The following is a 26,280-nucleotide window of genomic DNA, read 5'->3' as shown; positions in this document are numbered from 1 at the left end:
TTATGGTTCAGCCCACTAATCCAAGATCAATTACAAGATTCTCCACTAAGTGTGCTTAGGTGTCATGAGGCATGAAAAGCATGAAGGACATGCACAAAGTGTGACTATATGATGTGGCAATGGGGTGTAGTAAGCAAATGCTCACCTCCCCCTCTAAAATTTAATTGGATTGGGCTTCTACCAATTCAATTAAATTTATTTCCAACCACACACATCAAATATCCACTTAGTGCATATGAAATTACAAAACTACCCCTAATACAAAAACTAGTCTAGGTGCCCAAAAATACAAGGGCTGAAAAATCCTATATTTCTAGGGTACCCTACCTACAATATGGAGCCCTATATACAAGGACCAAATATAATGACATCCTAGTCTAATATGTACAAAGATAATTGGACCCAACCTTGGCCCATGGGCTCAGAAATCTACCCTAAGGTTCATGAGAACCCTAGGGCCTTCTTCAGCAGCTCTAGCCCAATCTTCTTGGAGCCTCTTGCTCATGGTTCTAGTGATTGGTCCCTTCCTAGGGAGGATTGAATCAAACATGTTTCGTGTTTATGTTTCCTTCAGAATGTGTAGTCAAGTCAGTCACTGTGTTGTCGCGCTCAAACTTTAATACGCATGCATGTCATTATGTGTTGTCAATTATGACAATGATGTATGCTACACACGTAAATGATTTTTGTTGGACCAACAATTTTTTTGCTTAATGAAACGAGTACTTAGTAATATTAATTGGTTATTAATGGCTTACAACAAATTATATCGCATAATGAATACAATTACATAAACAACGCATGTTTAGTATTCATTTAGGTCGACATAGTGTACCTGAACAAAATGATTTCCAAACACGTGACCGACACATATCATACGGTGCCCAGAAGAATCAGGTGGTGGTTGACTTCTAAGAGGAAAAAATGTCATGCTTTGTTGTCGGGACAACGATACAAGGATTATGTTATACCGTGATGCAATCATATATCCCATCTCCATTATATCCATCCACTTGTCCACACTAACCTGAATCAACCAAACATACACATGTAAGTAATTTAAAGTTTGTTATTTAAAAAATTAACCTAAAAACATACCTTGGAAAACCCATCAACAAGTAGGGACAACTTTAATTGTTCAAATCTCTCTATGCCACCAAAGAGATTCATGTACTCATGCGACTACCTGCCAAGTTCTTTAATCAATTCATTACGCACTAACGGCCACAAATCTTCCCTCATACCTAATAAAGCGACAATGGACCGATATCCACAGTTACCGTCCGCTTACACATCCACAACGTCACGAATGAAACCTTGAATGAATGGCGCAAATTGGTCCAACATCGGGATGATCCTTGTTGGTTGAGGCGGTTCAGAACATGATGCACTACGTTTGATTGGAGAGTTGCTGCTTTGAATAGAATGAAAAGCATCAACATACTCCCAGTAACACGGATCACACTTTGTGGATCTTTGACTTCTTTTCATCGGTTTCTTCGGTGCACCTTTAGTGTTGACCTTTGACAGAGGAGGGCACATAGAGTTGTGATCAGGGTATTCAATTTCTCGAAGTTTACTCTTCAGATTTACTTTGCCAGACACATCAAGTTCGTCAAACCTTTTAGATATGGTCTCAATCTCTTCCTTGATGCTGACTTCGGCCTCACATAACCCTTGGTCTGAAAAGAAAAGTCTCCTCCAGAAAATATGGACTGACTCCACTGGGATGCTGCCAGCAGTATGCCTAGAAAGCTCACATGCACAAGGAAGACCATGCGTGCTTTTCATCACACAACCATAAGAAGAGGGATTGTTGCCGAGATAACGTAGATGGTCAACCTCAGAAGCAATCTAATTTGAAGCGTCCCTTGAAACCATCGCAAGAAGCCTCTTGTATAAGGTTTTTTTAAATACATGTACAACCACATGCGTACTAGTTTCAAAGGATGCTTTAATTTCAACGTGTTGCAGCGTGATCATGTTGTTCATGACATCTCAAACACTACATAGGTCTCCAAGGCTATTTTGTAGTAGTCTTTTTAGAGCCCAATTGTAAGATCCCAGTTTTTGTAATTTAGATTAAAAAGGATTGTTATTTATAAATAAATAGAGTTTTAGAAAAATGATGAGATTTTATAAATAAATAAATAAGGAGATATAATTATTAATTAAAATAATGATTTGAGAGAAAATAAAAAGGGTATTTCATTTATTTGTTTGATAGAAAATAAAATAGAGTTTGTTTTTATAAAATAAATAAATAAATAAATATAGAGCAAATAATAGGCTGAATACCCTAGGTATAAATAGTTATGTTAAGTCAGGTGCCTCTTTTTGGTCTCATTTTCGTTTTTCCCCTTCTCCTCTCAAAACCCTTTCTTTTTCCCGTAGTCCACCAAACCTATCTCAGAAAAATGACGATCGCGGATTCGTTCACCGTTGGATCCTCGTGAAATTTGAGTACCACGTTCGCAACCCAATTTCTAACATTCTAACCGTTGTGAATTTGAAAATCATATCTGAGCTTAGAGAAAAACCCTTCGCATTGTATCATTTTAATTTCCCACAGAAACCCAAAATTGTCTCGGTAAAACTACGATCTCGGTTTCGTTAACCGTTGGATTTTGATGAAATTTGGATATGTTGTTCGAAATTAAATTGCACACACTTTCACCGTTGGGAGTTTTGAGATAATATTCGTGGAGGGAGAAAAAGGTATCGCATGAAGACAGTACAAGTGGAGGTTTCAATCTCTTCTCCGTCTCTCTGACGTTCGGGAATTCTATCGGAGCAGTTGGAGGAATAACTGAAGGAAGAACCGCTAGAGATGTTACTATCGCTGGCTGAAGACACGTGAGTCCGCTCAGAGGTAAGGGATGAGTTATTCACAATTGGGGGTAAGTGAGAACATGTGTAGGGATCCTTAGAGAACTAAATTTGGGTTTATTTTAGGATGTTTATTGAATTATAATTTTTCTTTATGATTATGAATGCAATATTATTGTGTTCTATGTACCGATTGATGTCCTGATGAGAATTGATTGATAAACTTGAGTGCTCTTAATGTCTTTGTGTTTAACCCATGATTTTGATTAATTGAGTTCGATACAATTGTGAGAAACTATTTTAGAGGTTTTACATCCCATGTTGTGATAAAATCTTTTGTATAAATTGTTATGTTGAGGTTATGAAATGATGATTCAAACTGTGAGTATGTGATAAATTGAACATGTGACGGATGATGAAATACATGTGTATTGAGATGAGATGTGTGTATTGAGTTGTGAACTATGAACTGTGCAATCACACAATTGTAAGACCCTTTAAGGGCGACGAGTATTGTGATGGGATCCACTGTAGGAACCCGATGAGTTAAAATGATTTTGAAAACAATTGAGTAAATGTGTGTATTGCATAGTTCATAGATAAACTGTATATGATTCATGAGGTGTGATATCATGTTAAATTGAGATTATACCATTGTGATTGGGATTAAGTGTATGTGATAAATTGAGTATGTATATGATTGAGATATATATGTACATTGAAGTGTTGTGTGCATTGAGTTGTGAACTATGAATTGTACAATCACACGATCATAAGTCCCTTCAAGGGCGACGAGTTAATGCTAAGTCCCTTTTAGGGCGATGAGTTGATGCTAAGTCCCTTTTAGGGCGACGAGTTGATGTTAAGTCCCTTTAAGGGCTACGAGTTAATGATAAGACCCTTAAAGGGCGACGAGTTAAAATTATTTTGGGAACAATTGAGGAGTCGTGTGTTTTGTACAGTTCATAGATAGAGTCTGTGTGCTAAAATGTTTTTTGGGTTGGACCTGAATCAGGAGGGAGAGGCCTTGACGGACTCTTCGAAGTGTAGGCCTTGGGGGTCACACGGTTTGAGTGCTCCTTTAAGCCTATGTTGATCCCATATGGTTGGAGCATTCTCGCAAAACACTGTGACCCTGACTGGTCTCCCTATGATATTACCTAGTGAGAGTGACTTGACTTATTATTGTGTGGCTTGTCTTGTCATGTACTCCTAGGCGCCCGACGAGGTTTTTCACTGACATGGTACCACATTGCATATAGGCTTGAGTCTTAGCATAACTGTCGCATACGCTTGCTAATTGTTTATTATGAAATTGATGTGTTATTATGTCTTGATCGAAGTGTGTGATTCCTGTGTATAGTGATTGATGATTGAAAGGTGTGATTGATGGATGAAAAGTGTGATTGATGAATGACAAAGTGATGAAATAATGTGAGATATGCTAAGTAAATTGTATTTGGCTACTATATGTTGTGTTGTTTCTCTCTAGTAGTTGGAATAATGTGAGATATGCTAAGTAAATTGTATTTGACTCCCGGTTTGCTGTTTGTGTTTGGATCCTGTGATGATCTTGAACTTTGTGTTCGGGGGAGCAGATGAATAGGTGGATGACTATGAAGAACCTCATGCTAGAGGACACGGGAACACCACGCTCTGATAGGATGTGACATTAGGATATAGGTTCTATATTAATTGTATGAGACTTAGATGACCTTCTTTGAGTCGAGATGACTTTATTATTTATTTGGACAAGTTTGAATATGATGTAGAAGAAAGTGAATGTGAGCCTTTTACCCATTTGAAAAGCTTGTATTTAAAAATGTTTTAAAAATACTTTTAATTAATATTTGAATTTTTATTCCTTTATTAATATATATGTGAGGGGTAGAGGGTGTCACACCAATGAGCTGATTCAACCCTACATTTAAAATACACAACAAACATGAAAAATATACAACAATTAAATACCATTTATTAATAATCTTTACTAACAAATAAAATCAGTTCTTAATACATGTTTGTTGTTGTGTTGCCTAGGTGCATGACCTTATTCGTCCATGCTGTAATAATTTTTTCCTTGTGGGGGATAATCCATGTGTCGTTAACATAGTCAATGAACATCGGCCAAGGCGAACAAGCAACTTGAAACTTCTGAAGTGACTCAGCGAACTGCTGTTCGGACGAACAATCAACCAAAGTACCCCAGTTATCCATTACATAGTCCCAGACATTTTTTTCATCGATTAAAGATTTGCACTTCGCCTTCACATTCTTATCGATATGAAACCTGCACAACAAATTTGTACACTTCGGGAACACAGTTTTCACTGCATTCATAGGTGCTAGGTCTCTGTCAGTGACGATAACAACAGGGAGGCGATCGTTTCTTAAAAATAGGCCTCGAAATCGTTCCAAAGCCCAGACAATATTATTAACATGCTCAGCCTCCAGATATGCAAACCCAGCAGAGAATGTCATCGCCTTTGGTGTCACCCCAACAAAGTCAAGTAGTGGGAATCTGTACCTGTTTGTTTTGTAGGTACTGTCTATAAAAAACACCAGATGACATGCATTGCATTACTTTACTGCATCTGGGTGACACCAAAACAGATCACGCACCACAACTTCATCCTTCAATCTATGCCAATGAATGTATTGATCAAGTTCGAGAAGCTTCATCAGATGTTGCATTTCGGTATCAGCTCCTCTTATTGAAGAACGATATGCACTTCTTGCATTGTAAATTTGCTTTATCATGGTGCAACTGCTGGCATTGTGTTCCTTCAACGTTAGCAAGATGTTTTTTGGTTTCACCATCGACTTTGTCATATCAGCAATAATTTTCTTTTCATTCTTAGTCAATCGCCCAGCGTATGGATGTCCAACTAAGGACTTGGCCAATTCATGATTGTGAATCCCACAGATCAACTTCACCATCCAACCTTCCATTCCATGCACTGGTTTCCCACGAAGCCTGAAGGGACAACCACATTTCCTACTCCCAGTGTCTTTTCTAACGAATTCTTTATTCTTACACTTGTACGTACCACTCCTTTCACACCCAATTAAGACAAATGAACTTCTTCCTCTGATATCGGTATCTGTGTCAGACCTCATAATCACTACAACAAATCCATTTTCATAGGCAACTGTTCGAGCCCACTGCAAAACATCATCTCGAGTACCAAATACCTACAATGCAACCCCAACATATTAATTTTTATAGAAAACATTAATTCAACCAAATGACTCAAACTAATCAACATGATTACCTGAGACGTATTAATAGCATTTGAACAATTGACATGTGGTTCATTCACACCACATTCTTCTTCATTATCATAATCATAATCCATATCAACTTCTTGTGACATCGCATAGTCATACGTCCATTAATCTTCGTCCATCTTAAGGACATATGCATCATACACAAGTACATACAAATTATCATATAACCACATCCAAAAATTTACTACATATTAACTAACAAACATATTAACATGACATATGCATCATACAGAAGTATATTCAAATTATCATATAACCACACCCACAAATTGACTACATATTAACTAACTAACATATTAACAACTAATACAAATACATTCTAAATTTATAACTACATTATTTACTTAAACTAAACTTAACACTATGATAAACAACTAATAAAACAATTTTCTACTACAACAAAATACAATTATGTTACCTAAATCATTTAATATTATACCAAAATCATTATACCCAATCAAACCAATTATCCACAATTGAAAATACAGATATTATAAATGATAATATTCATATATATATATATATATATATATATATATATATATATATAAATTTTAAAACAGAATTAAAAAAAATTGTTAAGAAACTAACATTCCGGAAGAAGTACTTTCGGAAATTCAACATTCTTATTCTGGAACTACTTCCTCTTGTAGTTAAAAGTTCTTCCGGAATAGCTTTTTTCTATTCATCTTCTCTAAACAACTACCCAGAAAACACAAAAAAACCAGTAAATGCGTACCTCCGACGAAATAGGAACAACAACGACTAATACAACTTCAAATACGGAACAACTGCTTCACGGGACCACCAAATCTTCAAATACGGAACAGCTACTTCATGGGACCACCAAATCTTCAAAGCTTTACGGAAAAGGATAGCAATAGCAAGAAGACGGGAATGAAGGTGAAATGGAAGGGTGTAGAACGAAAAGGCAACGCAGTAAATTTAAAGAAAACAACACAGGGGCAAAATCATCATTACATATGCATTAAATATTATTTTATTTTTAGTTATTATTATAAAATGAAATTTATTTTTACTTCACGTTGTTATAAATTATAATTATTTTTTTATTATATATTAAGTTTTGTAATACAAATTAAATGTTATTATCATAATAAATATTTTATATTTTTTATAAAATATACGAATTAATTAATTTTTATGATTTAAATTATACTAAAGTGTCACACAAATTATTATTTACATTTACATGCGCGTAAAAAAAGAATTACAAATATTACTCATAATTATGTTCACTGATAATTTATGTATAATAATATTATTTATTTTATTACGTAATTTTGTTATTAAAATTAAATAATTTGAAAAATAAAAAGCTAACAAAATAACTTCCGGAAAAACCTTCTTCCAGAAGAAGAAAGTGATCTTCCGGAAGACCCTTCTTCCGGAAAAATTCCGGAACACATCCTTCCGGAACGTATTCCGGAGTTCTTCCGGAAGCCCACCTTCTTCTTCCGGAAGAAGGTTCTTCCGAATGTTTTCCGGAGTGACGTCTTCCGGAAATTCTTCCGGAAGAGGCTTCGTAGAAGGGCAATATTTCCCATTCACTGTTTGTTGGGTGCCCCAACAATATTGCTGGGTGCACGTAGCAACTCCCTAAATGGCTATTTATGCAAATGTATATGCTTTTTCTATATACACCTCTCATAATTCCTAAATATACATCCTTACTTTTTTTAATCTTTTTTTTCTGATCTTACTTAATTACCCTTCCCTCCTCTTCAAATCGTACCCCACCTTTAGGATCTCTATTTAAATATCTTCCCCTGTTGAAGATGTTTTTCTTTTCAGTGGTCAAAATTTGGCTCCTCCATTATGCTTCTACATAAAGGTGAGAAATTGAGCCCAATCTAACATAAAAGTGTTCTATCCGAATAAAGATAGCTTTTGGATGGATTTGGGAAAATCCATAAGTTAATCAAGTTTTAAAAATGGGTTATGATGGGTTAAATTGAGCAAGTTCGGGTTTGGCCTTTTCATTCTATCGACACCTAAACCTAAGTGACTAAATCTACTTATACAACAAGATTAGACCCATTTCGCCCAAGCCCAAAGCATCCCTTCCACTCATGGCATGTACATACTTACAAATAGATCACAAATGAAAATGAAATGACCCAAACCTAACCCATCATATGTAGAAAGCAGGCTTAATTGCACTTTTGACCCTCAATATTTTACTCCTTGACGAATTTTACGCCAAACAAATTAATTTGAAACATTTTATCCTAAATTTTTTAAGAAACTTCCAAATTTTACCTTCTGTCGTTGAGTTGACATGAGAGTAAAGGTTGGGATAAATTTTGTCAAATAGTAAAAAATTAGGGTAAAATTTGCCAAAAAAGTGAAAATTTTAGGGATAAAATTTACCAAAAATATATAAAGTCAAGGGTAAAAAATGAAATTATGTCAATGCTTCCAACAAATACAAAATTTCAAAATTCTCCCCATTTACCAAGCCTACAATATAACCCAAATATGGCCAACTTTCAATTTCCTACACTCCTATTTCCAAATAAATTTACTATCTTTCCATTACCACCAACTAACCCTTCAATGGATCAAGGATCTTCAATTGATACTAGTGGTGGCCAGTGTAATGAAAAAGAACATGACACACCATTCGAATCTACATCAAAACCATAAACCCCACCATTTTTTTACCCAAGTTGGGTTGGATAATATAATGGTCAATGAAGAAGGATGAGAAAAACAATTCTCAAACACAACAAGGAACATGGTTCACCACAAAGGAAGATTAATGTCTTATCGAATTATGGCTAAATGTTTCCAAGAATGCAATTGTATGGGTAGACAAAAAAACTTAGAGCTTTTTGGTTAAAAATTGCAAATAATTATGTAATTTTTATTATTTTAGTTAATGCTAGAGTTTTTTATGTTGTGGTAACTATGTGATTTTAGCATAATAATAGCCATCATTTTAAATAAAATATAGTTGAACTATTTTTTATTTTATTTTTTATCATAAATATTTCACATAGTAATAGTCTGAAAAATTTCTTAATTTTTAATTTTAATTAATTCATAAATAAAGATAATTATAACTTAATAAATAAGTTATCGATAAAATGTAACAATCTAAGCATTTTGATGAGACTCATTTAAGCACTCAAAGAGAATTGTCCCATTAAAGAGATTTAGAGCTTATGAGGCGCTTTAATAGGAAAGAATAAAAATAAGTGGTATGTACAAAACTAGATTCATTTAAGCACCTAAGCAGAGTTACTTCATTGAAGAGATTAAGAGCTTATGAAATACTTATATATGAAAGAATAAAAATAAATTATGTGTACAAAGGGAGCTCCATTTAAGCATCAACAAAAAAATTACTTCATTAGAAATGCTCCTAACTAGTCATGGATAGAGTTAGTTGAATAGAGGATCAATGTGTTCACTCAGAATCCCTGACGGAGAACACACATTAAGGATATTGCAAACGGCCACAATGCATCATCGACAAGAGGAATTGAAGACCATCATGGATAGGGCCAATTGCAACATCATGGTTGGTGGATTAGTTGACGATGTTGGGATAGTTTATTCTCTTTGAGGCGAAACAACGAGAGAACAATATTTGACAGTAAAGGGAAAAAAAATAAGATTTTAAGAGGTCTTACTATAAAAATAAGATTTTACATAAGTTCTAAAATCAAGTTAAATTCTTTTTAAAGAAAAAAAACCCCTACATTAAGTAAAGGGAAATTAAACTCAAATCTTAAATTTAAACACTAATCAAACTTATACTTTAACATCAATCCAACTCACTTTTATTCTTATAGTATGAGAATTAATTTACGATAATCAACACTTCAATCCACCGTTAATATCAAATTATACATAATTCGTCTTAATTGCTATAAAATAACTCGTAGGTCTCACAATTCCTATTAACTTGTTGGGGACATTTTAGTTTCAGTGGATACCTCAGGGACAATGGAGGCACCCAAGTAGTCCCTTATGATTAGGTTTGGGACCAAGACTTCAGAGTCTCATGCGAGACAATTAAAAAATCAATCATTAATGTTGGACCATACCATATGTAGTGGCACTACTACAAAAAGCAGTTTTAACATTGGCTTATTAACATCGGTTTTGGACAAAATTGATGTTAAATTAAACGCGGTAGCATATTTGTAAATCAAGTATCCTTCTTAACATCAGTTTTTCAAAAAACCGATGTTAATACATACACGTTAACATCGGTTTTTCAAAAACCGATGTTAACTAATGATGTTAACATCGGTTTTCCAAAAAACCGATGTTAATGCATACACGCTAACATTGGTTTTTCAAAAACCGATGTCAACTAATGATATGTTAACATCAGTTTTTTGAAAAACCGATGTTAATATAAACTTTTTTTTAATTATTTATATATTTTTTTAAAAAATCATATATTGCGTTATTAATTATATTTCAATTAAAAAATAAAATAATTAATAAACAATAATAAATTCAAAAGGTAAGCATTTAAAAATTAAACTAAATTTTTAAAATGAATTTTGTAATTTTAATTTTATTATTTCATGATTATCATTTAAATATAACACACATTTATATAAATTATTTGATATTAGTTAATTTGAAAATATAAAAAAACTGTTTTTAATAATAGAGTTTAACTTTTATAGAATTTTTATAGAATGTTGGTAAAAACAATTATATCATAAAAAAATTAAAATCTTTTATTAATATATTTTTATTTAATTATTATAAAATTAAAAAAATAGTTTTTTTCTTCTTAAAAAGGTAAGTAGAGAATATTGTTTAAAAATTCTATGAAATCCTACTATATTTATATTGTCGTATTATCTTTAAATTTAAAGTAAATTAAAATATTTGTATATATTAATTTGATTAATTGAAAATATATGTTACAGTGGTTTAATTTAAATAATTATAGTTATCTCATATATTTGTAGCATTTTAAAAAAATGATATTTTCATTATTTTTAAACAAATTTTTCGGAACAAAAATAAAAATATTTTCATGACACGAAAATTATGTTTCAAGTCTTTAAATTTAGAGTTAATTATAATTCACATGTAATTTATTTACATTTGTCATTTTTTTTATTATTTTTAACCTCATTTGTTAATTATGTGAATTTTTTGTTAATAAATTTAATAAAAAAAATTATTTAGGAAAGAAGAAACAAAGAAAAAGAATTATATTTAAATAGTGATGAATTTTTTTTGTCAAAAGTTATTTTAATACTCAATTAAATATATTTTAATACTCATTTAGGAAAGAAGAAACAAAGAAAAAGCATTTCGGATTAATTATTTTTAGTCTGTATTTTTTTAAAATTATAATTTTAATATTTGAACAAATATTTGGTTTGTCAAAGTCTTCAAACTTTTCTTTATTATCTTTAGATTTTGGCGTTAACTTTATTTGTTTGACAAAATGATGTTATGATAAACATTGAGACTATCACATGTTAGATAAAAAATATATATTGAATTTTATTATGAACTTGTGTTAAAAATAAAAATCTCTAAACATGAATTATATCACCCAAAATCAAAATCAAATATGCAAAACCAATTCCATTTAAAATTAATTTTGTAAATGCTGAATATGTGAATATAATTTCATTTGTTAGACTTAACTTCTCGTTAATATTTTTTAGTATAATAAACATGTAATGTGATTATGTGAATATAATTTTGTTATATTGTTAATTAATTAAAATTCACTTTTGACATATTTTTTTTAGAGTGATTATAGAAAAACAAAAAAAAAATGGTATATAACAGTTTACTTTGAACACAATTACAAAACATTTATATTGTATGAATTATTTGTTTTTTATTTGTTAATAATTTAAAGTAGTTTTAGGAAATTACACATATAGATCAATTGACCTAAATTTATTTTAACTTAACGTTAAATCTTAAATCTTGCGATTGGGTTGTATATTGAAAACAAAAATTTACAAACTTCCTGTAATTCTATCAAGCTGGAGTAGGATTGAAAACAGTATTTTTAGAATTGAAAAATACATAATGATCACAGCATAAAAAATAAAAGAAAATTGAAAATCTGACAGCGCCTTATGTTTTATTTATTTTTGGTACGTGAATGACAAGGGAGATGAACTGATGCAAACGGAACGCGGACTCCAAGGCTAAAACAATGAGGCAGATTTAAGGAGAGAGTTGAGGTCCGTATATTTTAAACTTAAGCTTAGTTTCTATTTTGTAATTTCCAATAACCAACCTCAAAGGTGCTCTTGTTTTTGTTTCTTTTGGAGAAAGAGAGTGAGAGAGAAGAACTGTGTGTTGTGTGTGTAAGAGAGCCATGGGGAAGCCATGTTAAACTTGGGAAAGCCCGTTCTCAGTTGGGTAATTAGGTGAGACTTATTGAATTTATTCGGGTCAAATAGTTTAACGGGTTAACCCGCAATGAACCCTTTAAAAATAATAAAAACAACATGAAGGGTTTTAGAATTAGGGCTTTTTCAGTTTTTCCTCTTCTGAATCCATCGCCACTGCAGCGTGGACGGAATCGGAGTGCAGCCATAGCAGAAGCAATAGAAGCCCTGTAAGTGCAAAGCCACACCTTCCAAACTCACATTTTAATTCCAATTGCGTCGATAATATAGTTAGAACAATGTTATATCGATTTTCTTAATGCTTTCATCATTGTATTTTTATACATTTTTGAATGTTATAATCGAGATTAGATTGATCCTAAGTAAATAGTATGTTATATATATCGATTTTCGAATGTTATATATAGACAAAATTAGATTATCTTGGGTGACGAAGAAGCTAATTGGTTCTGCGGCTTCTGAAATCAAATATAGATCTTGGGATTGGATAAATGCAAAACTTAAGGGATTTCATTTCTCTTTCTATGAATGGTATTCAAATTCTTTATGGTGATGCTGTAATGTATTGATTTGCACATTGGTGTAGGGACATGTTCGCAATTAGTGGCTTTTATCAGGTTTAGTGGTGTGTAGCTTTGGGTGCCTTTCTTACGTGGTGGGTTAGTGCAGAGGGATAGGGGTTTATTTTATTGCTACTGGTTGGAACATGATTGGTGGACTTTCTAAGGGTCTAGTGGAAGTTTTCTAAGCATTTCTAACATGATTAATAAATACTATATAAATTTTTTTCATTTGGTTGATGAACTCTTATAGACTTATACAATCAGTGGCCGAAATTTAGATACAAATATGGAGGTCAATGTCATTAAGATGATAACATATAATTTAAATGCAATGTTTTTTATAAAATATTCTCTTAAGCATTTGATATATTTTTAAATATTAATTATTTTAATTAACTATTTTTATATTAAAATATTTTTCTACTTTATTAACCATGTTGTTCAGGTTTCCTTTTTTTTTTTTAGGAATTTTACACCCATATCTAAATTTCATCTTTAGAATAAAACAATTAGTGATACAACCGATTTTATATAAGATTAATTTGGTAATTATGAAATAAGAAAATAAGGAAAAATTCATAGATTTGATCTCTTTTTCTAAAAAAAAAAACCTAATAAATTAATAATTAATATTTATTGGTAAAAAAATGACTAGTCTCATAACCTCTTGCTCTTGACGGACCGAAAAAACAGTGATGCTTAAAATGGCTGGTCTTGGACTAGCTCAAACATTTTAAATTCAGTGCCAATCAAGCAATTAATATACACATGAGGTAAAAAGAGATTTTTTTTTGTGTCTATTTTTCTCTACCTTGGTTAATATTAAACCTTTGTATGCCAATATATGTATCTATTTTCAGATACTAACCTTGTGGTATAGAGCTCCTGAAGTCCTCTTGGGAGCTACCCATTACTACTCAAAAGGATTTGATATGGGAGGATATTCAGGTATTTGAGTTTTCTTCGTTGATTTTCTTTAATAGTCTAAATTTGTTATTTACTTACAATAAAACCTAATTTATTGTTTGTCAGGCGGAATTTGAAACCCCTGAAGTTTCTGACAGTAGGACAAAGAAGAAAATTCTTCAGATTGTCGGCGAGCACTAGAGGCAGTTTAAATCTGACTTGACTAGGAAATGAGCACTTGCAGCCGACAAGGATGGTGTGGACGACATTGTCTGTGAAAAATATGGCATTAGCAAGGAGAAATGTGAAAAAATTAATATATATATGAATACTATAATTTATAATATTTGTATTTCATATTTTTGAAATTGTGGATAATTAGGTATAATATTAAATGATTTAGGTAAAATAATTGTATTTTGTTGTAGTAGCAAAATGTTTAATTAGTTGTTAGTTATATTGTTAAATTTAGTTTATGTAAATAATTTAGTTTTACATTTTGAATGTAGTTGTATTAGTTGTTAATATGTATGTTAGTTATTATTTAGTCAATTTTTAGTTGTGGTAATATGTGTATGATGCATAATTTATTAATACGTCGTTAAGATGGACGAAGATCAATGGACGTATGACTATACAATGTCACAAGAAGTTCATATGGATTATGATAATGAAGAAGAATGTGGTGTGGATCAACCACATGTTGATTGTTCGAATGCGTTTAATACCTGTCAGGTAATCATGTTCATTAGTTTGAGTCATTTGGTTGAACGTATGTTTCGTATAAAAATTAATACATCGGGGTTGCATTGTAGGTCTTTGGTACTCGAGATAATGTTTTGCAGTGGGCTCAAACAGTTGCCCATGAAAAAGGATTTGTTGCAGTGATTATGAGGTCTGACATAGATACTGGTAGCAGAGGAAGAAGTTCATTTGTGTTAATTGGGTGTGAAAGGAGTGGTCTGCACAAGTGTAGGAATAATGAATTTGTTAGAAGAGACACTTGGAGTAAGAAATGTGGTTGTCCCTTCAGGCTTCGTGAGAAACCAGTGCATGGAAGGGAAGGTTGGATGGTGAAGTTGATTTGTAGGATTCACAATCATGAATTGGCCAAGTCTTTAGTTGGACATCCATACGTTGGGTGATTGACCAAGGATGAAAAGAAAATTATTGCTGATATGACAAAGTCGATGGTGAAACCAAAAAACATCTTGCTAATGTTGAAGGAGCATAAGGTCAATAATTGCTTGACAATCAAACAAATTTACAATGCAAGAAGTGCATATCGTTCTTCCATTAGAGGAGCTAATACCGAAATGCAACATCTAATGAAGCTTCTTGAACATGATCAATACATTCATTGGCATAGATTGAAGGATGAAGTTGTGGTGCGTGATCTATTTTGGTGTCACCCACTACTTGAGTTTGTTGGGGTGAAACCAACGATGATGACATTCTCTGCTGCGCTTGCATATCTGGAGGGTGAGCGTGTTAATAATATTGTACGGGCTTCAGAACGATTTCGAGGTCTATTTTTAAAAAAACGATCGCCTCCCTATTGTTATTTTGACTGACAAAGACCTAGCACTGATGAATGCAGTGAAAATTGTGTTCCCGGAGTGTACAAACTTGTTGTGCAGGTTTCACATTGATAAGAATGTCAAAGCCAAGTGCAAATCTTTAATCAGTCAAAAAAATGCCTGGGACTATGTGATGGATAACTCGGGTACTTTGGTTGATTGTCTGTCCGAACAATTCGCTGAGTCCCTTCACAAGTTTCAAATTGCTTGTTCACCTTAGTCAATGTTCATTGACTATGTTAACGACACATGGAATATCCCACACAAGGAAAAATTTACTACAACCTGGACGAATAAGGTCATGCACCTAGGCAACACAACAATAAACAAGTATTAAAATCTTATTTTTTTTCTAGTAAGGATTATTAATAAATGGTATTTAATTGTTGTATATTTTTCATGTTTGTTGTGTATTTTAAATGTAGGGTTGAATCTACTCATTGGGCTCTAAAAAGACTATTACAAAATAGCCTTGGAGACCTGTGTAGTGTTTGGGATGCCATGAACAACATGATCACGCTACAGTACATTGAAATTAAAGCATCCTTCGAAACCAGTACGCATGTGGTTGGACATGTATTTAAAAAAACCTTATACAAGAGGCTTATTGGAATGGTTTCAAGGAACACTTTAAATGAGATTGTTGTTGAGGTTGAACATCTACGTTATCTCGACAATGATCCCTCTTCTTCTGGTTGTGGATGAGAAGCACGCATGGTCTTCCTTGTGCATGTGAGCTTTCTAGGTATATTGTTGGCAGTATCCCAATGGATTCAGTCCATATGTTCTGGAGGAGACTTTGCTTTTTAGATCAAGGGTTATGTGAGGCCGAAGTGAGCATCAAGGAAGAGGTTGAGACCATATATAAAAGATTTGAGGAACTTGATGTGTATGGCAAAGTAACTCTCAAGAGTAAACTTTGAGATATTGCATACCCTGATCAAAACTCTATGTGCCCTCCTCCGTCAAAGGTCAACACTAAAGGTGCACCGACGAAACCGATGAAAAGAAACCAAAGATCCACAAAGCGTGATCCATCTTACTGGGAGTATGTTGATGCTTTTCATTCTGTTGAAAGCAGCAACTCTTCAGTGAAACATAGTGCATCATCTTCTGAACCGTCAAAGCCAACAAGGATCATCCCGATGTTGGATCAATTTGCGCCATTTATAGGGATTCATTTACAACGTTGTGGATGTGAAAGCGGATGATAACTGTGGATATCGATCCATTGCCGCTTTATTAGGTATGGGGGAAGATTCTTGACCGTTAGTGCGCAACAAATTGATTAAAGAACTTGATAGATGGTCGCATGACTACACCAACCTCTTCGGTGCCATAGAGAGATTTGAACAATTAAGGTTGTCCCTACTTGTTGATGGGTTTTCCAAGGTATGTTTTTAGGTTATTTTTTTAAGAACAAACTTTAAATAACTTAGATGTGTATGTTTGCTTGATTCAGGTTAGTAAGGACAAGTGGATGGATATAACGGAGATGGGATATGTCATTGCATCACGGTATAACATAATCCTTGTATTGTTGTCCCCACAACAAAGCATGACATTTTTTCCACTTAGAAGTCAACCACCACCCGGTTCTTCTGTGCACCACATGATATGTGTCGGTCACGTGTTTGGAAATCATTTTATTCAGGTACATTGAAGGTAGTTAGTCTAAGAATTATGCAATCACTTCCCTAGTTCATTTGAGTTAATAATGTTTGTTCACGCACAACAGGTTTATTTGAAAGACTGCCTCTAGCGTTGTTGTGGTCAACCAATTGTTATTCTCAAACAAAGTAGTGGCCAACTCCATATATTAGTAGAATGCAGCAGTACACAAGCTTGATGTCATTCAAAAGAGACTATGTCGACCTAAATGAAGACTGAACATGCATTGTTTATCTAATTGTATTCATTATGCGATATAATTTGTTGTAAGCCATTAAAGGATAATTATTAAGTACTCATTGCGTTAAGAAAAAAATTAGTTAGTGCAACCAAAATCAATTACGCATGTACGATACATTGTTGTCATAATTGACAACACTTAATGATATGCATGTGTATTAAAGTTTGAGCGTGACACAACATTGACTGACTTGACAACACATTTTGATGCACGACATTGGTTTAGTAGGAAACATAAACACGTAACATGTTCACGCGTGTCTATTTTTTTGTAAAAAAAAGTGAAGCAATCTATCGTTGAGAACCATGTATATATATGAGACACGAAAAATGCTAATAAATCACACATTGCCATGCTTTCACATACTCTCCAAATTGATACACAAAGTATGACATTTTTAGGAGAAACTAGCAGTCAGACGATTGTCAACTCAAGGCTGGGTTTCATTTTTCCAAATGGATCGATTATTCACAATGATAGTGGGGTTTACTTCCAAACTTCCACTCCGATGCCCATTCGAGTACCAAACAGTTGTGATTTTGCAAACCTAAAAACCAGAATACACAATACCCTTCAACTAACCGACAAACAATTTTTGGATGAAATTCACTACCGCCATTCATTCACCCATACAGGTAACCAAATTTGCTTTCAATGTATGCAATTTATAAATGATGATGATGTCAACACAATGCTAATGTGTAATGATCAATTTTTGTGTGTTGGTCCGATTGAGTTATTATGCACCGTTGGAAGAACACCAGATAAAGTAATAAACTTACTTGAATGCACTATGACCCCTACTCATGACGCGCTCCTGTATTACAACGGGAGATGGAACATGCCACCTAGAACAAATTTATAGGATGCGCGTTCACAGAAAAAAATCTAAAGAAATTTGAAATTCCTTCAGGATGTACCATCGATGAACTGAAGGATTTGACAAAGCAAGTTGCACCTAAAGGGATTCCCCCTCATGGAATTCACGAATCACAAACGGTAAGATGATTGTTTTTTCGGCAACCAAGTAATTTTCCGAAACCGATGTTAGTATACTGTTGTTAACATCGGTTTTGTAAAAACGGATGTTATCGAGTCGATGTTAACATCGGTTTTAAGAAAACCGATGTTACGTAGTTGATGTTAACATTGGTTATTTTTAAAAAACTGATGTTGTTATCATTATATATTAAAATTCTGAAATCGCACAACCCGCGCGCTTGAACCCTATCGTTCTTCTTCTTTCTCCTTCTGCCTGAGTTCGTCTTTGTCTCAAACTGGCCTGCGCTTCCGTGACTGCAGCCACATTGTGGAGATCGTGTTTGTGGAGATCGTCTCTGCCACTTATCGATTGAGGTACGTCCTTTCGTTTTAACATTAGGCGTTCTTCGTTTTAACATTTGCTCACTTTCGCAGGTCGAACAAAACTAGGAAAGGAAAGAGTCCCGGAAAGGGTACTCCCAGGGCGTTCTTGTTGTTTCTCCTTCTGCCTGAGTTCGTGTTTGTTGCAAATTGGGTTGCGCTTCCGTGACTGCAACCACATTGTCGAGTTCGTGTTTATGGAGTGCGTGTCTGGCACTTATCTTTTGAGGTACGTCCTTTGGTTTTAACATTAGGCGTTCCTCATTTGAACATTTGCTCACTTTCGCAGGTCGAAGAAAACTAGGAAAAAATCAAGTCCCGGAAAGGGTGGGACTCGATTTTGGAAGTCCATTGTGCTTGGCTTAAAGACTCCCAGGGAAGCCATCGAAGGTATGTCTCTGTTGTATGTTAATGATGAAAATCCATTGTTCAATGGTCTATCTCTGTTGTGATGTTTCGAAACCCTAGTTAGACTAACTAATATGATTGATATTTGAGTAAGCTGAGACTAGGCAATATGATTGTTTTTCCAAACAATATATTTTGTTACCCGTTCATGTTTCTGTGAATTTGGAGATTTAAATTAGACTAAGACGATACTAAGTCATTATAGTTGCTTACAAGTGCTATGAGACATGCTGGAGGGATTTCAAAATAGGGTCCCATTCTCCTGTCCAGTGTGGTGCCTTGTCTGATAAAGAGTGTAGTGGTTTGAGCTATGATGATGCTTGGAATGCATTTTTTTTTGGAAAGCAAAGATAATTTATATTAGAATAGATAAAGTACCAGACAGAGCTAATTTAGACTCAGGAATGCATGTTTTTCCTTTCCATTATGATGACCCTTAAGTCAGCCCACCAAGTAGAGAAGTATAGCTTTCTAGGCCCCTGACCCAAACCCCTCCAACCATTGTATTTAGAAACCAGAATCCTATTCCAAAGTTGGTCTGGTTTTTTTTTTTTTTGCACAGCAAAAATTAATTATATTAATAATAGTTCAGTACTAGATGTACTGAAAATAGAAAATACATACAAAGGCAAATCCTGCCAAACCCAACTACTATAGATATTTTTTTTGCTCAGCAAATATAATTATATATATTCATATATATGAGAAAAGTACCAGAGGTACTTGAGATTCAATTAGTTGGATGGCCATAATCTGGTTCCAGATCAGACTAAAATAGACTCTGATTAGGAACCAAAAAGGCTACACCCTGCCATAATTAAAATGAATTGCTAGTACAAAAAGCCTTTCTCCAGATTAATATACTAGTACAAAAAGCCCTGTCTGATATTAGTAGACCATTGATTGAAGTGTTCTGCAAAGCCTTTCTCCAGATTTGATAACCATGTCCACAAAAGAAAAGACGTATCATCAATCAGTTTGTTTTTGTCCAAGGACTCATTGTTGAAGATAATCTTATTTCTTTTCTGCCATATTGTCCAAGTTACAGCAAGCCACCAGCACTTCCATCTATTAATCCTTGTGCCACCAACCATTATGGAACCATGTTGGAGAAAATGTTGCTTTGGGTCAATCGGTAGAGCTACTGAAATATTCAGCCAAGATAGTGTTTCCCACCACAAGGGGAGGATTTTGCTACAGTGAAAAAATAAATGCCCTGCATCCTCTTCCATATTTCCACAAAATGGACAGCTTGTATCCGCAACCTCTACTTGTCTCCTGTACAAATTAACTTTAGTAGGCAGCCTATCTCTAAGAAGCCTCCAAGCAAAAACTGCAACTTTGCTTAGCACCTTTAAATTCCACAGCTCCTCAAATGCTCGATCCCTTTCCCCCTCAACTGCTTCCCTTGTCAATAATTTATAAGCTGACTGCACTGTGAATTTTCCGCTTTGATACTCCTTCCACACCCACTCATGCTTTCTGTTTCTCTGTATTGTATTCGTCCCAATGTCCGTTAGGAAATTTGAAGCCATTGTTATCTCATTATCAAACAACGGCCTCCTCCATGACAAGTTCCATTCCCATACATTATCCTTGAATTCTCCCAACTTTTGTATTATTTGATTCTATTGTTGGGAGACTACATACAGTCTTGGATACTTTGTGATTAATGAGGCCTCACCTTGTATCCATTCGTCTTCCCAAAATTTAACCCTGTCACCTCTCCCTACCTTCCACATGGTTCCTTTTTTGAGTTGCTCGCCCTTTTGTGAGGCTTGAAAGATTAGCTTTAGGTCCCTCCACCACAATGAATCTTTATTGCTGCCAGGTTCTTCTTCTAGACCTCTCCACCCTCCATATTTGGATTGCAAGACTCTTGCCCACAGCTGCCCTTCATGCTGGAATAAGTTCCACCTCCACTTACCCAACTACTATAGATAAAAGCACAGTAGCTGGATACCCAACAATCAAACAACCCTACGACATTTCTTCCTTCAATCTAACAGACCACTGATTAAAATGAGTACGGAAATCTTGCTCCATACAATTTAACCAAGACCAAGTGTGGAATAAAGCTTCATCCATGACTTTTTCGGGGCGAAAAGTCTGATTTTTGAATATTAGAGAATTTCTATGCTTCCAAATAGTCATAGATAGAGCTACCCATAACACTTGCCATGTCTTGTCTACTGAGGTTTTCCCACTCCTATTAAAAAATTGCATAAAATGATATCTAGGTTCAATGGGGAAAGGACCCACTCTATTGACCCAACTCAAAATGTCCCACCAAACATTCCTAGTTTTTATACATGAATACATATGACATGACCAACAATTTCTTCTTTCGTATCATAGAGAGGACAATTATAAGAAGGCAATTCCACATGTCTCCTCCTTAGATTATCCTTGGTAGGTAATTTGTTCTTGAAGATTCTCCAAGAAAACGCAGTCAGTCTTGGTGGAATTTTCAAACTCCAAATAATCTTGGAAGCGCCGTCTTTAGAAGCATGTCTGTCCTCAGCCTTTAAGAGATTGTAAGCTGACTTTGTGGTATAAGAACCACCAGAGTCAGCACTCCATAAAAGAAGGTCCCTACTTGAAGGTTGTATGTGAACATCTTCAATGTCTGCCATGAAAGCTGTCGCTGTACCAATTTGATGATCAAAGAGATTTCTCCTCCATTGGAATTTCCATTCCCATCTGTTATCAACTAAGAGGCCCATTGAGTTGATGGAGTGGTTCTGCTGTGTACTCACTTGGTACAATGCTGGGTATTTGTCTTGTAGGGTTAAGTCTCCTTCTCTCCATTTATCCTTCCAAAACCTAATCCGGACCCCATCACCCACCTTCCACCTCATATTATTGATGAGACTGTTGCTATGCTGCTGCTGGAAAACAGCTCTTAGATCCTTCCACCAAGGGGAGAAGTCTACACAGCACAAGTGATCTCCTCTTCTTTAAAAGGTTCTACCATGCTATCTTTTTGAAAAGCAGATAAGACACTGAAATGCACTCCATCTAGGTTAGGTCTTTGAAGCTGAGGTTCATGGAATCTATTTTGAAAGTGCTGTAAAACCTCAGCCTTAACCAAGAGAGGGTCTTCAACCCAAGAACCATCAATCAACAAACCCCTGATAGCATTTCTCCTCCTACTGTAATTGATTAGTTTGTGGAAATACGAACTGTTGTTGTCCCCCTCTTTAACCCATCAACTTCTAGCTTTCTGTCTCAAGATACATTCATGGAGATTAGCCTTTTCCCATAGCTTAGATTGAAGTTCCTTCAGCTGCTTGATTTGTTGCTCTGAAGGCTGAGATGACATAGAATTCTCCAACTCATTCATATTCTGTTGGAGGTGCTTTATTTGAGTATATATATCTGTTGAATTCTCCTTACTCCATCTTTTCAACCTGTGTTTAAGGTTCTTAAGCTTGTTTTTTAAGGCAAAGCCCCCCCACCCCATGGGCTGATAAGCAGACCAGCAATCCTTCACCACTTGCTGGTAGTGCTTCATCTTTAACCAGACATCAAAGACATTAAAAGGCTTAGGGCCCCAGTCAATGATCTTGGATTTGAGGATAATAGGGGAGTCATCAGAATAGTTCCTCTCAAGGTTGATTTGACAGCTATCAGTCAATGAGCTTGGAATGCATGTAGTAATCAAAACCGGAACCATTTTCATCATTTGGTTGGTTTCCTCAAGTTGAGTCACAATGCAAAGCATCCATGGTGATGTTTGACTTGTCTTTACTTGTCAAGGAAACTGCAAAAATTTGTCAAGGTTATAAGATTGTTGTGCTGTTCTAGAAATTGCACTGCATCAATTTGGTGGCTTTCATACTAGTTCTATTAATCAATTTAAATCCTTTTCATATTACAAAAATGAATTTAATCATTAACTTTTAAAATTTTCAATTTAGTTTGAGAAATTAATATTTAGGTAAATTTATCCTTAATATTGAAAAATAAAGTTCTGAACCAGTCAATTTGGTTGCTTGATACACACCAACTTGAAGACCAAATTGCTTAAGTTAGTTACCAAATTTGATTGATATTTATTTGTGATCATAATAACATTTTTACTTGCAGCTGCGTTCAATATTGTCATAAAAAATTAAACTGAATTCAAATGGGTATAATTATTTATTGCTTTACTGATAGCTTCTTTGTTCATAGGTTACAACCACTGGAATATCTCAACCTCTATCCTTCGTACAATCTGTTCCTTCTAGTGAAAAAATGAGGTGAGTTTATATTTTCTTTTTTTTGTCTTTATCTATGTTAGTTTGTTATATATTTTATATTTTATATGTTTGAGTTTTAAACGTGTAAAAAATAGAAATAGAAAGGTCTGTTGATTGCTTATTAAATACGAAGTAGGATATTTTGTTTGTAGAGTTTTTTTTAAGGCAGAAAATATAATATATTATTAAGATAATGTAAGCAGTACAAGGGGTAGTGAATGAAAGGAAATACAAAGCACCTCTGGTGCTGCCCTCCAAAAGAAAACCCAAACTAACCCAGCAGGAAAGGCAACCCCATATAGATGAACCAAAGGAGTCTGATATGTTGGAAGACCAGTGGTTAAAACTAGTGTTGAAGCCTTTGTCTCTAGGTTTTAGCCAAGACCAAACTAGAAACATAGCCTCTTCCATGACTTTGGAGGAATCAAAAGGATTTCCTTGAAAGATCAGGAGGTTCCTATGCTGTCATATAGCACTAGTTAGAGCAACCCACCACCCACACCAACTGCTATCATTTATGTCTGCACCAAACCCATCACAAAATTGGGCAAAATGGCTTGCTGGGGAAGCTGGAAGAGGTCCTACAGCCTGAATCCATCTCATGGATTCCCACCATAGACCTATTTTCCTTTTACAATTAAAGAGGAGATGACCCACTTCCTCCTGCACTTGACCACAGAGAGGACAAACAGCCTCTTGGATAGCCACATTTCTTCTTAAGAGATTACCCTTAGTGGGGAGCCTGTCCTTGAGGAGCCTCCAAGTGAAGACATAGCCACATTTCTTGGATAGCCACATTTCTGATGATAAAGCTTCCTCAAGTCCCTCCACCAGTAGGAAAATCCCCTTTACTCTCGTCCAAACTGGAACTATGTCCAACCTCCATATTTGGAGTTAATGATTCTAGCCCATAAATGCTGCTGACCAGAAGCTAAGGCCCATATCCATTTGCCAAGCAAAGCTACATTGAATTTAGATATTTCTTTAATCCCCAGACCCCCTTCATTAGTTATTACAGTTGCAGTTAAGAGCATCCTCAGTTGTCAAATTACAAAGCATGATACTCCTTGGAGCTGGCCACTTGCAGCACCAGTGAAACATATTCATCCATAACAAGTGGGTGGGTATAAAGAAAACTAGGAGGGAATGTAGGAGATTAGAGGCTGTTTTGGGCAGTGTGCAAGGGAAGTGTCATCAGTACATAGAGAGAGTGGCTTGTAACAACCTGTCCACATGGCATCTAGGGCCAGGAAACAGATTTGAGTAATGGGAATGGGATAAAGGGAGAAGAGTGGAGAGGGGAAAGACAGAGAATTGTGAGTAACATTTGGGAAGGGAGGAAGCCCACCCACCACCCCTCCAAGTACCTGCACTATTTCTGTTCCTGTTTTATAAGTGTAAGTCTGTTTCTGTGAATGTCATTCTGTATTGAGGGACTTATTCCCATTTCATGCAGTCAAATACTTGGGCTCCTTCTTATCAATCAGATTCATTCAAATTTATTCTAATTCATTAACAGTCTCATCGTCTGGCGTTTCCTTTGGGCATTTTGTAATATTCCTGTAATCACAAAGAGACAAATTCTGTTAGTAAGGAATCATAATAAATAGCCATGTAATAAAGCAAGTGGGAAATCAATGAAAAACACAGAATTCCTCTCCTTTTTAGTTCTTCTGCTTCTTCTTCTTCTTAAGGGAGCAGGCCCTCGAAGCCAGTAGCCCTGCTGGTTCTATCAAAGTGCCTCTAGCGTCTTGTCAAATTCTATAGGGAGAGGAACATGCTTGGGAACTGGTGCATCATTCTCAATCACCTTACATCTGTAATCATCTGGAACACCCCAAGGATCCCACTCTACACTCCAAAATATACATTGAATATATGCTAATAAATTTTGTAATAATTGATGCAAATACATTCCAAGGTATGCATTGAACAATTGCCTTTGTTTTCATAAATATTTGTATGAATGCAGAATGCAAGACAAATAAAGGATCGTTTGTTGTGAGCAAGTCAGGATTTTTTGTTTTCACATTTACTACAAAAATGTTACTCTGTGTCCTATTCTCAAAAATTTGAATTAGAGTGAAAACTATGTTGTCAAAAAAGAATCCAAAAAGGTTACAATTTATTATTCAAAAACAGAGGATCTAGTGAAAACAATTTATCTCCCATAACACAACTCGAAACAACACTGCCATCGTTCTGATTTAGCAATCTCAAGATACCATCTATTCCGCCAACAGCTAATGTTGATGTGTCACTATGCATGTGCTGTAAGGAGTATATAACATTAGGACTCACTCGGTTGCTCCACAACAGTTTCCTAGTTCTGCATGAAGTGAATAAACAAGTTTGAGAAACTCATAAATCAAAAGGATTTAATATTTTGTAGTGATTAAACACAAACAGATCACTACTAGTTTCTGCTTGCAGTAGAAATCATTTCTGTTCCAAATCAAAATGACTTACTGACACTGCCCTCAACTGAGTGTTGTGGCTACTTTCCTAAGAGGGAATGGGATTTTTTTTAAAACTCTTACCTTGTCTAGAAGACATAAAGGTTCCAGCACCTTATTGCCCATCAGAAGATATTAAAACAAGAATGTAATTTTCTAAATTTTTGGTAATGATACAACCGGGCCAGAGTCAGAGGAACATATAATACAGAAGTCATAATTTGTTATTTCCTACCATTTTAGCATGTTCGTAAACATTATATCGGCTTCACATAATTTTCTTTTTGTAATAAGTCATTACAAAATTCTTCCTTTTATTATTATGATAAGATTTATTGTG

The 26,280-nt window shown here is 34.7% G+C and overlaps 1 protein-coding gene and 1 long non-coding RNA gene across 2 annotated transcripts; one reads left to right on the top strand and one right to left on the bottom strand.

Moving 5' to 3' along the window:
- Positions 1-12,351: 12,351 nt before the first annotated feature.
- LOC102661140 (uncharacterized) lies at positions 12,352-15,062 on the top strand. The gene is made up of 4 exons (XR_417090.4): positions 12,352-12,715; positions 13,930-14,017; positions 14,102-14,710; positions 14,791-15,062. It is a non-coding gene; the product is annotated as an uncharacterized lncRNA (long non-coding RNA).
- Positions 15,063-20,100: 5,038 nt separating this feature from the next.
- On the bottom strand, positions 20,101-20,772 carry LOC102668081 (uncharacterized). Its single transcript, XM_006593000.1, has one exon. It carries the CDS (start codon positions 20,770-20,772, stop codon positions 20,101-20,103), a length of 672 nt encoding a protein of 223 aa, XP_006593063.1.
- Positions 20,773-26,280: the final 5,508 nt, after the last annotated feature.

This window comes from Glycine max, chromosome 12 (genome assembly GCF_000004515.6).
Source record: "Glycine max cultivar Williams 82 chromosome 12, Glycine_max_v4.0, whole genome shotgun sequence".
Lineage (NCBI taxonomy): Eukaryota > Viridiplantae > Streptophyta > Magnoliopsida > Fabales > Fabaceae > Glycine > Glycine max.
The sequence above is the reverse complement of the archived record's forward strand: the minus strand, read 5'-3'. Positions and strand labels throughout refer to the sequence as shown.

What these genes read in the sequence shown, in the direction of transcription:
- LOC102668081 (XM_006593000.1), bottom strand. Translation starts at nt 20,772, where the DNA reads ATGGCTTCAAATTTCCTAACGGACATTGGGACGAATACAATACAGAGA.